At 55.2% G+C, this 12240-nt stretch overlaps 1 protein-coding gene across 3 annotated transcripts in view; it reads right to left on the reverse strand.

The window, feature by feature from the left end:
- Positions 1–12240, reverse strand: part of lrrk2 (leucine-rich repeat kinase 2) — a 280959-nt gene that overhangs the window by 73794 nt on the left and 194925 nt on the right. For all 3 annotated transcript variants that reach the window (XM_072471650.1, XM_072471648.1, XM_072471647.1), the window contains one exon: positions 5458–5612. In XM_072471650.1, the coding sequence (XP_072327751.1) occupies positions 5458–5612 (155 nt within the window). The remainder of the gene's footprint in view (positions 1–5457; positions 5613–12240) is intronic.

The following is a 12240-nucleotide window of genomic DNA, read 5'->3' on the forward strand; positions in this document are numbered from 1 at the left end:
GGAGATCGAGCAGCATGGGGGCCGGACCAGCAGGAGTTCCTCAGGCGCTGCGTGGAGGAGCTTAAAAAGGAGGTGCTGGCGCCAATGCTGTTGGCGATCGAGGGGCTGAAGGAGACCCAGAAGGCCCAAGCGGTGGAGCTCCGTGAGGTGAGGGATAAAACCAACGAGAATGAGGACGAGATCCTGGGCCTGGCGGTAAAGATGGAGGCACACGAGGCGGTGCACAAGAGGTGGGCCGAGAGATTCGAGGTCCTGGAGAACAGGTCGAGGAGGAAGAATCTCCGGATTCTGGGTCTCCCCAAAGGAGTGGAGGGGGCTGATGCCGGGGCGTATGTGAGCACGATGCTCCATTCGCTGATGGGTGCGGAGGTCTCTCCGAGCCCCCTGGAGCTAGAAGGGGCTCACCGGGTCCTGACGAGGAGACCCAAGGCTGGCGAGCCGCCAAGGGCGATAGTGGTGAGGTTCCATCGCTTCGCGGACAAAGAGAGTGTCCTGAGATGGGCCAAGAAGGAGCGGAGCAGTAGATGGGAGAATGCGGTGATCCGAGTCTACCAGGACTGGAGCTCGGAGGTGGCAAAGAGGAGAGCTGGTTTCAACCAGGCCAAGGCGGTGCTGCATAAAAAAAGGGTGAGATTCGGAATGCTGCAGCCAGCGCGATTGTGGGTCACGTATCAGGACCGACACCACTATTTCGAAACGCCAGAAGAGGCTTGGACCTTTATTCAAACGGAAAAATTGGACTCGAACTGAGGGGCTGTGGTTGTGGGGGAGATGTTGACTGTATACAGGGTTGTAAATATGGGTAAAGACTGTATATAGGGTTGTAAATATGGGTAAAGAATGTTTCACGGGTGGGACGATGGATGGGGATGGGGGAAAGAGTTTTTTTTATGAGACAGTGGGGAATGTGGGCGTCGGTGCTGGAGGAAGGTGAGACTCGGGGCTGGGGGAATTGGGATAAGTCCGCAACAGGAGCTGCGCCACAGGGAGCGGGGCTGGCTCAGGAAGGCGCGGGCTTTTTCCCGCGTTAGGGGGGGGGGGGTGGAGGAACGTAAGGAGGAGGAGGAATTCCCACACGGGGGGATCAACGGGAAGGCGGGGGAAGCCGGGGTCAGCAGGAGTCAGCTGACTTACGGAAGTATTATGGGGGGGGGCAAAAGAGCTAGATTCGGATCTAGCGGGGGGGGGGGGGGGGAAGAGGGGGGGATAATAGGGTTGCTGCTCCACTGGCCAAGGGGGAACTGAAAATGGAAGAGGTGGTCGGGGCGGGGGCTCCCCATCTGGGGGACTGGAGGGTGCGGGAGACGCGGGCACGGGACTGGCCTAAGATAGGAGATGGCTAGTCGGCAGGGGGGGGGGCGGGGGGGGGGGTGGCGGGGGTAGCCTAAATGGGCCAGTTAAGAGGGCCCGAGTGTTTGTGCACTTAAAGGGACTGAAGGCAGACGTGGTCATGCTTCAGGAGACACATCTGAAGGTGGCAGATCAGGTCAGGTTAAGGGAGGGATGGGTAGGACAGGTGTTCCAGTCGGGGCTGGATGCGAAGAATAGAGGGGTGGCAATACTGGTGGGAAAGCGTGTGTCGTTTGAGGCCAAGAACATAGTAGCGGACAATGGAGGCCGATACGATATGGTGAGCGGTAGGTTGCAGGGGACGGGGGTGGTATTAGTAAATGTATACGCCCTGAACTGGGTCGATGCTGGATTCATGAAACGGATGTTGGGGCGTATTCCGGACTTGGAGGGAGGAAGCTTGATAATGGGTGGGGATTTCAACACGGTGTTGGACCCAGCATTAGATCGTTCCAGATCTAGGACGGGGAAGAGGCCGGCTGCGGCCAAGGTGCTCAGGGGGTTTATGGATCAGATGGGGGGAGTAGATCCGTGGAGATTTGCCAGGCCTTTGGCCAGAGAATTTTGTTTTTTTTCCCATGTACATAAGGCCTACTCCCGGATAGATTTTTTTGTTCTGGGCAGGACATTGATCCCGAAAGTGGAGGGAACGGAGTATTCGGCCATAGCCATTTCAGACCACGCCCCGCACTGGGTGGAACTAGAGCTGGGGGAGGAGAGGGACCAACGCCCACTGTGGCGGTTGGATGTGGGACTGCTGGCAGATGAGGAAGTGTGTGGGAGGGTGCGGGGGTGCGTCGAAAGGTACCTGGAGGCCAACGACAACGGGGAGGTGCAGGTGGGAGTAGTATGGGAGGCACTGAAGGTGGTGGTCAAGGGAGAGTTAATCTCCATCAGGGCTCATAGGGAGAAGAGAGAGGGCAGGGAAAGGGAGAGGTTAGTGGGGGAGATTTTAAGAGTGGACAGGAGATATGCAGAGGCCCCTGATGAGGGACTACTCAGGGAGAGACGAAGTCTCCAGACGGAGTTCGACCTGTTGACCACAGGGAAGGCAGAGGCACAGTGGAGGAAGGCACAGGGGGCGATGTATGAATATGGGGAGAAGACGAGCCGGATGCTGGCACATCAGTTCCGTAAGAGGGTGGCAGCGAGGGAAATAGGTGGAGTCAAGGATGGCAGGGGAACTATGGTGCGGAGTGCGGTGAAAGTCAATGAGGCATTCAAGGCCTTTTACGAGAGGCTGTATAGGTCCCAGCCCCCAGGGGGAAAAGAGGGGATGCGACGATTCTTGGACCAACTGAGGTTCCCGATGGTGGAGGAGCAGGAGGTGGCTGGTTTGGGGGCGCCAATTGGGGTGGAGGAGCTGGTTAAAGGACTGGGGAGCATGCAGGCAGGGAAGGCCCCGGGACCGGATGGGTTCCCGGTGGAGTTCTATAGGAAGTATGTAGACCTGCTAGCCCCGTTGCTGGTAAGGACCTTCAATGAAGCAAGGGAGGGGGGGATCCTGCCCCCGACAATGTTGGAGGCGACGATCTCTTTGATCCTGAAGCGGGATAAGGACCCACTGCAATGTGGGTCGTATAGGCCGATCTCGCTCCTCAATGTAGATGCTAAGTTGCTGGCAAAAATGTTGGCTACGAGGATTGAGGACTGTGTCCCGGGCTGATTCACGAGGACCAGACGGGATTTGTAAAGGGTAGGCAGCTAAATACCAATGTGCGAAGGCTCCTAAACATGATAATGATGCCATCGGTGGAGGGAGAGGCGGAGATAGTGGCAGCTATGGACGCGGGGAAGGCCTTTGACCGAGTAGAGTGGGAATATCTCTGGGAAGCGTTGCGGAGGTTTGGGTTTGGAGAGGGGTTTATCAGCTGGGTTAAGCTCCTATATAGAGCCCCGGTGGCGAGTGTGGTTACGAATCGGCGGAGGTCGGACTATTTTCGGCTGTATCGAGGGACGAGGCAGGGGTGCTCCCTGTCCCCCTTGTTATTTGCACTAGCAATTAAACCTTTGGCCATGGCATTAAGGGAGTCTGGAAAATGGAGGGGGGTGGTCCGAGGGGGAGAGGAGCATCGAGTGTTGCTGTATGCCGACGACCTATTGCTGTATGTGGCGGACCCAGTGGAGGGGATGATGGAGGTCATGCAGATCCTAAGGGAGTTTGGGGACTTCTCGGGCTACAAGCTCAATGTAGGGAAGAGTGAGCTCTTTGTGGTGCATCCGGGGGATCAGGGAAGAGGGATAGACGACCTACCGTTGAGGAGGGCGGATAGGAGCTTTCGATACTTGGGGATCCAGGTAGCTAGGAGCTGGGGGGCCCTGCACAAACTTAACTTGACGAGGCTGGTGGAGCAGATGGAGGAGGACTTTAAACGGTGGGACACGCTGCCACTCTCGCTAGCGGGCAGAGTACAGTCGATTAAAATGGTGGTCCTCCCGAGGTTTCTTTTTGTATTTCAATGCCTTCCAATTGCGATCACCAAGGCCTTTTTTAAGAGGGTAGGCAGGAGCACTATGGGCTTTGTGTGGGCAAGAAAAACCCCGAGGGTAAGGAGGGGGTTCCTGGAGCGTAGTAGAGATAGAGGAGGGCTGGCGTTGCCGAATTCTGGGTGGCTACTACTGGGCAGCCAACGTGGCGATGATCCGTAAGTGGGTGATGGAGGGAGAGGGGGCGGCATGGAAGAGGTTGGAGATGGCGTCCTGCAAAGGAACGAGCCTGGGGGCGCTGGTGACGGCACCGCTGCCGCTCTCGCCGACAAGGTACACCACGAGACCGGTGATGGCGGCAACGCTAAAGATCTGGGGGCAGTGGAGACGGCACAGGGGTGCGATGGGAGCCTCAGTGTGGTCCCCGATCAGAGATAACCATCGGTTTATCCCAGGAAGGATGGACGGGGGGTTTCAGAGCTGGCATCGGGCAGGGATTAGAAGAATGGGGGACCTGTTCATTGAAGGGACGTTTGCAAGCTTAGGGGCGCTGGAGGAGAGGTTTGGGCTACCCCCGGGAAACGCTTTCAGGTACATGCAAGTGAGGGGCGTTTGTGAGGCGGCAGGTGAGGGAATTCCCGCTGCTCCCGGCACAGAGGATTCAAGACAGGGTGATAGTGGGCGTATGGGTGGAAGAGGGCAAGGTGTCGGCGATATACCAAGCTGTAGATAAGGTAGCATCTGTATCTTAGCAACCATGGAAATGACTACGGGAGAGTGGCAGAGGCTGCACATAGATCTTGCAGAACCTGAACGGCAATCACAGAAGTGGGTTGAATTGTTTCCGATGAATCAAACAACAACTAGCAAAGCTCCGAATATTTTGTGTAGCTTGTTGCTTATGGGTTCCCAATTGAAATTGTGCCTGACAGCAGACCTTCATTTTGTTTAGAAGAGTTTTCAAAAGTTGGAGCAGATGGTTAAGGTGAAAGAACCGCATCATAATTGGTTGAAGTGGTTACCAAGAAGACTCATGAAAATATGTGAGCCTCGCACATATTTGATCAAGATGTTTGGTCGTGGAAAGGTTAGACTTGTACATATGGATCATGTTTTACCTTCAGAGTTTCATGAAGAAGAAGGAAGTCAAATGAGACTGACGAAATGGATAGTTGGGATATGGGTAGTGTAGCAATAGTTACTCTAAATCACATTATGCCTGAAATCAGTTCAGATCCGAATGAGAGACAAACAGACATGTCTGATGAAGTGGAAGATTCAAGGGCAAAATCAGTCCATGTTGGAGAAAATTCCTCATCAGGCTCACGTCCGTCAATCAATTCTGGAAGTTTGGATCAGGGAGGGAAGTACCCCTTAGGTATAGGAAACCAGTGGTTATGTTGGATTTCTAAATAAATGAAAACAAGAAATGCATGCAAGTGGTATGGAATTTGAATTTGTGTAACTTTTTCATTAAGGAGGGAGCGGTGTAAAAGCACCCTCTTGTGGCCATTTGTGTGTATGTATATTAGTTAAACTGGATTAAAATAGTTTTCAATTGGGTACTTTGAACTCCATCTGCTGTACACAGCCTCTTTTTTGTCCTGCAAAGATACCAAATGCATCTTTAAAATACGTCATCATTTTTTTCAGCAAATAATTGGTTTGACTGACAATTACCTTGTCTACGAAGCATATAGGCAGAAACCTCCAGTAACCTGTTGATAAGTCTGGACCAGAATCCCATTGGAAAATATGGCATCTCGTAAAGCCTTACTATCAATTCAGAGTTTTCACAATGTGGGAGTTCAATTACAGGTCTCTGATCAGGTAAGCTAAGAGAAATAAAATTAATTAAAAGACATGATAAAAGCTTTACTATCTTTTGCAGTAGATGTATTGAAAGACTTCTTTAAAAACAAAGGGCGCAATTCTCCGGAAACATTTCTAAGTGTTGTAGTGAGCAGGAATTGCCACGAGCTTCCTGGCGCTCGGCCCAGCGAGGCCGGCAACGCAATTCAACATTAATTGGTCCACTTAACGAGGCCTCACGGTCTTCTCGCCACAAATAACGGCTCACCAGCTGATTCGCCGGCATCGTACTCGCCAGCCCCCCCCCCCCCCCCACTAACAAGATCAAGCAGCACTTAAACTGCACTTGCTCAGCCAAACCCCAGCCAGCTTGCAACAATGCCACCCAGGAGACAGGCTTCAAGATTTGGGGAGGCTCCTGGACACGATGGAGGCCAGGAGAAATGTCCTGTTCTCTCGAAGGTCCCAGAGGGGGAGCCACAAGGCAGCCAGTGCTGTCTGGGCTGAGGTGGCGGTGGCGGTAAGCTCAAGTTGTATGACCAAGTAGAACCGCCACAGTGCAGGTCAATGACCTACGCCGGGCAGAACGAGTGAGTAGAAACCAACACTACCCCCACCCCCCCTCCAACCCCCTTCACACCCCCTCTTCCACCACTGTGAACCACACATGTGGCTAACAATCCCTCAGAAAAAGCTCTCCAAAAATCGGCGGGAGAGGGCACAGACTGGCAATGGCGTGCCGGACATAAGAATCCTCACCTCCTTCGAGGAATGTGCCCCAGAGGTGACTGGGGTGACCGAGGATAGATTGGTCACCCAGGCAGAGGCTGGCGGATGCCGCAGAGGTGAGGAACCACTGGGAGGACCTGTCAAATGTGGGTAGTGATTGCCTTACTGGCTGACTGATCCATCCCTCCCACTGACCACATGTCCATTCTCCTGCAGGTCCTCCAGCCGTCGACGCCAGCCCATCCCGGGCGGCCCCCTCTTCTGACTCCAAGGAGAACACCTCGGAAGAGAGCTCCAAGGATAAAATCGTAGTCACGGCATAGCTGTCACCCCACCAGCACAGATCCATACACCTCGGTGGGAAATGTTAGTGGACAGGTTTCTGGGGCACAATCTGCTGAGCACCACACTGCTGACGACGCACATCAGGTGGAGGCAGGAACCCCCAGGCGAGACAGATGTCGGAAGGCTGCAGGATCCCAGGACCCAGCCGATGCTGAGCCTGTGGTACACAGGTACCCAGAGATGATGGAGATGATAGGGACCAACCTGGATGTTCAGAGGGAGATCCATAACCGCTTGGAGGAGTCCCAGAGGCTAGGGGTGCAGGAGATGTCACCAGCAATGAGTGGCATCGACACCAACACTGCTAGGGTGGTGACCACAGTGGAGAACCTGGTGAAGAATATTGGCACCATGAGTGAAGGTTTCCAAGGCATCGTGCAGTCGGTGACTGCCATGGCTGAGTGTCTCGGCAGAATGTCCGACTCGCTGGGGGATGTCACCCAGCACCAGCCTGACCTTGATGAGGTTCTGCGGGACATATCCCACTCTCTGATGGACATGGCCGAGGCGCTGTGGAGTTTGCCCCAATCACAGCTGGGCATGGGTGAGGCACTGCAGAACATGTCCCAGTCACTGAGGAGCATCGCTGAGGGCATCGACACGATGGTGCAGTTTATGGGAAACTGCCAGGGCTGACAAAGCCAGATAATGCAGTGGTAGCTGGGGTTTGAACCAGCAGCCCCTCTGTCCCAAGGTGGACCCCAAAGCCACCGATTGGGAGGAGGGGCACTGAGTGCCAACCCATACCCTTCCCATGGAGTGGCGATGGTGGGCAACATCTCCCCCGAGTTCCACCTATCTGATGAGGCCACGTCTCGAGTTCAGCACATGGGACAGGCGGCACGGCTGTGCATTTGCTGCCGACAAGCGAGCCAAAGTCCTGCGGCCCCAGAGCCCCCAGAGGATGCCCGCCAGATGCATCAAAGGCCACAGACAAGGTAAGCAGCTGGCAGCCTCCACCTCTGTGCATCCTAGGGAAACATCTAGATGTAGTGATAGGGCTAGGAGGGCCAAGCACGTTGAAGATCACGGAGGGCACTGGGGGAGAGGGGAAGAATTTGGGGGTGCACCACCGGGAGTGGGGTATTGTACATCACATTGACCTCCTTTTTGCACAACCAGTATGATGCCTCTGTCACTTACTTCCGCAATGCGGACCAACCTCTGGAACCTTTGCCCATATCTCCAGGCATCTCCCCTTGACACCCACCCATCCTCCGGCCATGGACATGTCCCCGGAGCTGTGTCCCATCCCCTGGATGTTCGGATGTTGCGTGTGTGGTATTGCCTCCCGCATTGTTCAAGCACAGTGTCCAGGCATTAAGGTGTGATTGAGATGCCAGGCAATGACTCCTACATGCTACATGGCCCGCCCACCCATGGAATACACTTGGCATGTGTGAAATGCTCACTTAACCACGATTGTCAATTCCCTATCAGCAATAGCCTTCAGCCGCACAGCCAGAGGCCTCAGTAGCCGATGGGGGGGTCTGGGTGATCAGTGAGGCAGACGGGCAGGGACAAGGGTTGCTCCCAGAACGGTTACACAAGATCCAGGGGTTGGCATGCTGGTGCCGCGAGCGATTGCCTCCCCACCACCCCCCTATGGCAGCCCACCCCTGCAGAGGGTCCCCCACCCCCAACCAAGCTTCTTCCTCCCCCACCACTGGGTGGCAAGCTCAGCGCTTCTGGGCTCTTTGCCTGTGAGCAAAGATGGCTACTCACCTCCTTGGCTCCCTATAGAAGCCCTTCCGTCAGGTTCACATTTTTAAAAAGGAGTACTATTCGGCGCCAGTGTGAGCTGTTGCTGGAGAGGCCAATGAATGACGGGAGGCCGTTGGATATGGGGTCGCTCTCATTGATTATATGGAAATGGGGCTGAAGTGGTGATGATTGGTTTCTCGCCATGCCACAGCGAGATCCCAATTTCCTCTACGGAAACAGGTTGGTTGCACCGCATCTGTTGGGGCCAGGCACGGATCTCGTTTTTGGCCTCTCCTCCTATTCACCGGCCTCGTTACGCTTGAGCGAGAGCCCAACGAGGCCAGAGAATCGTGCCCAAAGTAACTGGTGAAGCAACTGCTGAACTGCACAAATTAAGATCCAGAATTTGATTATAAATCAGATTAAAGTTTTTAAAAATAGTTAGGTGACAGATAGGAAGCTGCAAAGGGAGCACCATAATATAATTATTCGGACTTCCGGGTGCGGCTATGCAGAGCTAGGTCGCATATTCGGTAGCTCCCGCTTGGAACGGACTTTTGGGCTCTTTTACAGGGCCCCCACGGCATTTGTTTGACATTTCCTGGTGTGGGAAGAAGACGGCAGCATTCCCCTGACAGTGTCCCCCAGGAATGTTATGTCTTTTGGCTGCCAGACCCGGCAGAAACAGTAAAAAGATTTGGGTTGTGCTGCAGAAATAGACAAAGACCTCTTCCAGCATGCAGGCGGGGGAAGGGCAAGCTTAAAGCTGCAATCTGACTTGACTCTATCAAAGGTGAATTCTAGCAGCAGAGGGAACAACTGTGAAAAGATCTACCAAGGCCATTGAAGAAGCAGGGACGAGGCTTCCGGTGGCGGCCATGGGTCCCCTCCAACTTCTATGAAACGGACCAGAAGTGCAACGGCCAAAGGAGCGGCACTGGAGCAACGGGAGAAGCGAGGGAAAGAAAACAAAATGGCGGCGGCCAGGGACAAAGGGGAGCTGCAGGAGTTCATCAAGCGCTGCTTCGAGGAGCAGCGCGAGGAGATGCGCAAGGAGATGTTGGCGCCTATGCTTTCGGCAATTGAAGGACTCGGGATCACCCAGAAGGCCCACGAAGCTAAGATCCAGGAGGTACAGAAAAGAGTCAGTCAGAACGAGGATGAGCTCGTGGGCCTGGCGGTGAGAGTGGAGCAGAACGAGGCGCTACACAAGAGGTGGGCGGGAAGACTCGAAGACTTGGAAAACAGGTCGAGGAGAAAGAATCTGCATATCCTGGGTCTCCCTGAGGGAGTGGAGGGGGCTGATGCCGGGGCATACACAAGCACGATGCTCGAGGCGATGATGGGCACGAAGGCCCCTTCGAGGCCGCTGGAGTTGGACGGGGCACATCGGGTGCTGGCGAAGAAGCCCCAGGCAAATGAGCCGCCAAGGGCGATGGTGGTGAGGTTCCACCGGTTCACGGACAGAGAGTGGGTCCTGAGATGGGCCAAGAAGGAGCGGGAGTAAGTGGGACAATGCAAAGATCCGAATATACCCGGACTGGAGCACGGAGGTTGCAAAGCGGAGAGCCGGTTTCGTCCGGGCCAAAGCGGTGTTGTACCGGAAAGAAGTGAAATTCGGAATGCTGCAGCCAGCGCGACTGTGGGTGACATACAAGGGCCAACACTATTACTTCGAAACGCCTGAAGAGGCGTGGACCTTTGTACAAGCCGAAAAGTTGGACTCTAACTGAGGGTTTGTGAGGGTGGGGGGGATGTTTTGGGGTTTGATGTGTGATGGTTGTTGTATATAGGGGGTCAATCACGCGCAGGAAATGTTACATGGGCTGGGGGAGAGAGACAAGGCCGCGACAGGAGCTGCGCCAGAGGGGGCGGAGCGGGATTTGGAAAGCGCGGGGTGTTTTCCCCCGCACGGGAAGAAAGGCGGGAAGGGGAACGAAGGAATGCATATGGATTGGGAGACTCCCACGCGGGGAGGTCAATGGGACGCGGGGGAAGCCGGGGTCAGCAGGCGTCAGCTGACTTACGGGAGTGACATGGGGGGAACAAAAAAGCTAGACAGGGGTCTAGCGAGGGGGAGGGGAGGGGGGGGGGAAAAAGGGTTGCTGCTGCACTGGCCGAAAGGGAATGGGACACAGATGAGGTGGATGGGACGGGGGTCCCCCCTCTGGGGGACTGGAGGGTGAGGGAGGCGTGGACACGGGACTGGCCCAGAAAAGGAGATGGCTAGTCGGCGGGGTGTGTGTGGGGGGGTGGGGGGGTGGGGGTGGGGGGGGGGGGGTTTGAGAGCCCCTCCAATCCGGCTGATAACGTGGAATGTGAGGGGCCTGAATGGGCCGGTGAAGAGGGCTCGAGTGTTCGCGCACTTAAAGGGACTGAAGGCGGACGTGGCCATGCCCCGAGAGACACACCTGAAGGTGGCGGACCAGGTCAGGCTAAGAAAGGGATGGGTAGGACAGGTATTCCACTCAATATTCCCAATATTGGTGGGCAAGCGGGTGTCATTTGAGGCCAAGACTATTGTAGCGGACAATGGAGGGCGATATGTAATGGTGAGCGGTAGGCTGCAAGGGACGTGGGTGGTGTTGGTAAACGTATACGCCCCGAACTGGGATGATGTAGGATTCATGAAGCGCATGTTGGGGCGCATTCCGGACCTGGAGATAGGAGGCCTGATAATGGGAGGGGACTTCAATACAGTGTTGGATCCAGCACTAGACCGCTCCAAATCAAGGACTGGAAAGAGGCCGGCAGCGGCCAAGGTACTTAGGGGGTTTATGGATCAGATGGGGGGAGTGGACCCATGGCGGTTTGCAATGCCGCAGGCCAGGGAATTTTCTTTCTTCTCCCATGTACACAAAGCCTACTCCCAGATAGATTTCTTTGTTCTGGGAAGGGCGCTCATCCCGAGGGTGGAGGGGACGGAGTATTCGGCTATAGCCGTTTCGGACCATGCCCCGCATTGGGTGGAACTGGAGCTGGGAGAGGAGAGGGACCAACGCCCGTTGTGGCGGCTGGATGTGGGACTGCTGGCGGACGAGGTGGTGTGTGGGAAGGTGAGGGGGTGTATCGAAAGGTACTTGAGGGCAACGACAACGGGGAGGTGCGGGTGGGGGTGGTATGGGAGGCGTTGAAGGTGGTGATCAGGGGAGAGCTAATTTCCATTAGGGCTTATAGAGAGAAGACAGAGGGTATGGAAAGGGAGAGGTTAGTGGGGGAGATTTTGAGAGTGGACAGGAGATACGCAGAGGCCCTGGAGGAAAGATTACTTGGGGAAAGACGACGGCTCCGAACGGAGTTTGACCTGTTGACCACAGTGAAGGCGGAGGCACAGTGGAGGAAAGCACAGGGGGCGACCTACGAGTATGGGGAAAAGGCTAGTCGGATGCTGGCACACCAGCTCCGTAAGAGGATGGCAGCGAGGGAAATAGGGGGAGCCACGGTTCGGAGTGCGACGAAAATAAAGGAGGTATTCAAGGCCTTTTATGAAGAGCTGTACAGATCCCAGCCCCCAGCGGGGGAAGAGGGAATGAGACGATTCCTAGATCAGCTGAGATTCCCGAGGGTGGAAGAACAAGAGGTGGCTGGTTTGCGGGCACCAATTGGGTTGGAGGAGCTGAGCAAGGATTTGGGGAGCATGCAGGCGGGGAAGGCCCCGGGACCGGACGGATTCCCGGTGGAGTTCTACAGGAAGTACGCAGACCTGTTGGCCCCACTACTGGTGAGGACCTTTAATGAGGCAAGAGAGGAGGGGACCCTGCCCCCGACAATGTCGGAAGCGACAATTTCTTTGATCCTAAAGCGGGACAAGGACCCACTGCAATGTGGATCGTATAGGCCGATCTCGCTCCTCAATGTGGATGCAAAGTTGCT

The sequence above is a fragment of the Scyliorhinus torazame genome, chromosome 13 (genome assembly GCF_047496885.1).
Source record: "Scyliorhinus torazame isolate Kashiwa2021f chromosome 13, sScyTor2.1, whole genome shotgun sequence".
NCBI lineage: Eukaryota > Metazoa > Chordata > Chondrichthyes > Carcharhiniformes > Scyliorhinidae > Scyliorhinus > Scyliorhinus torazame.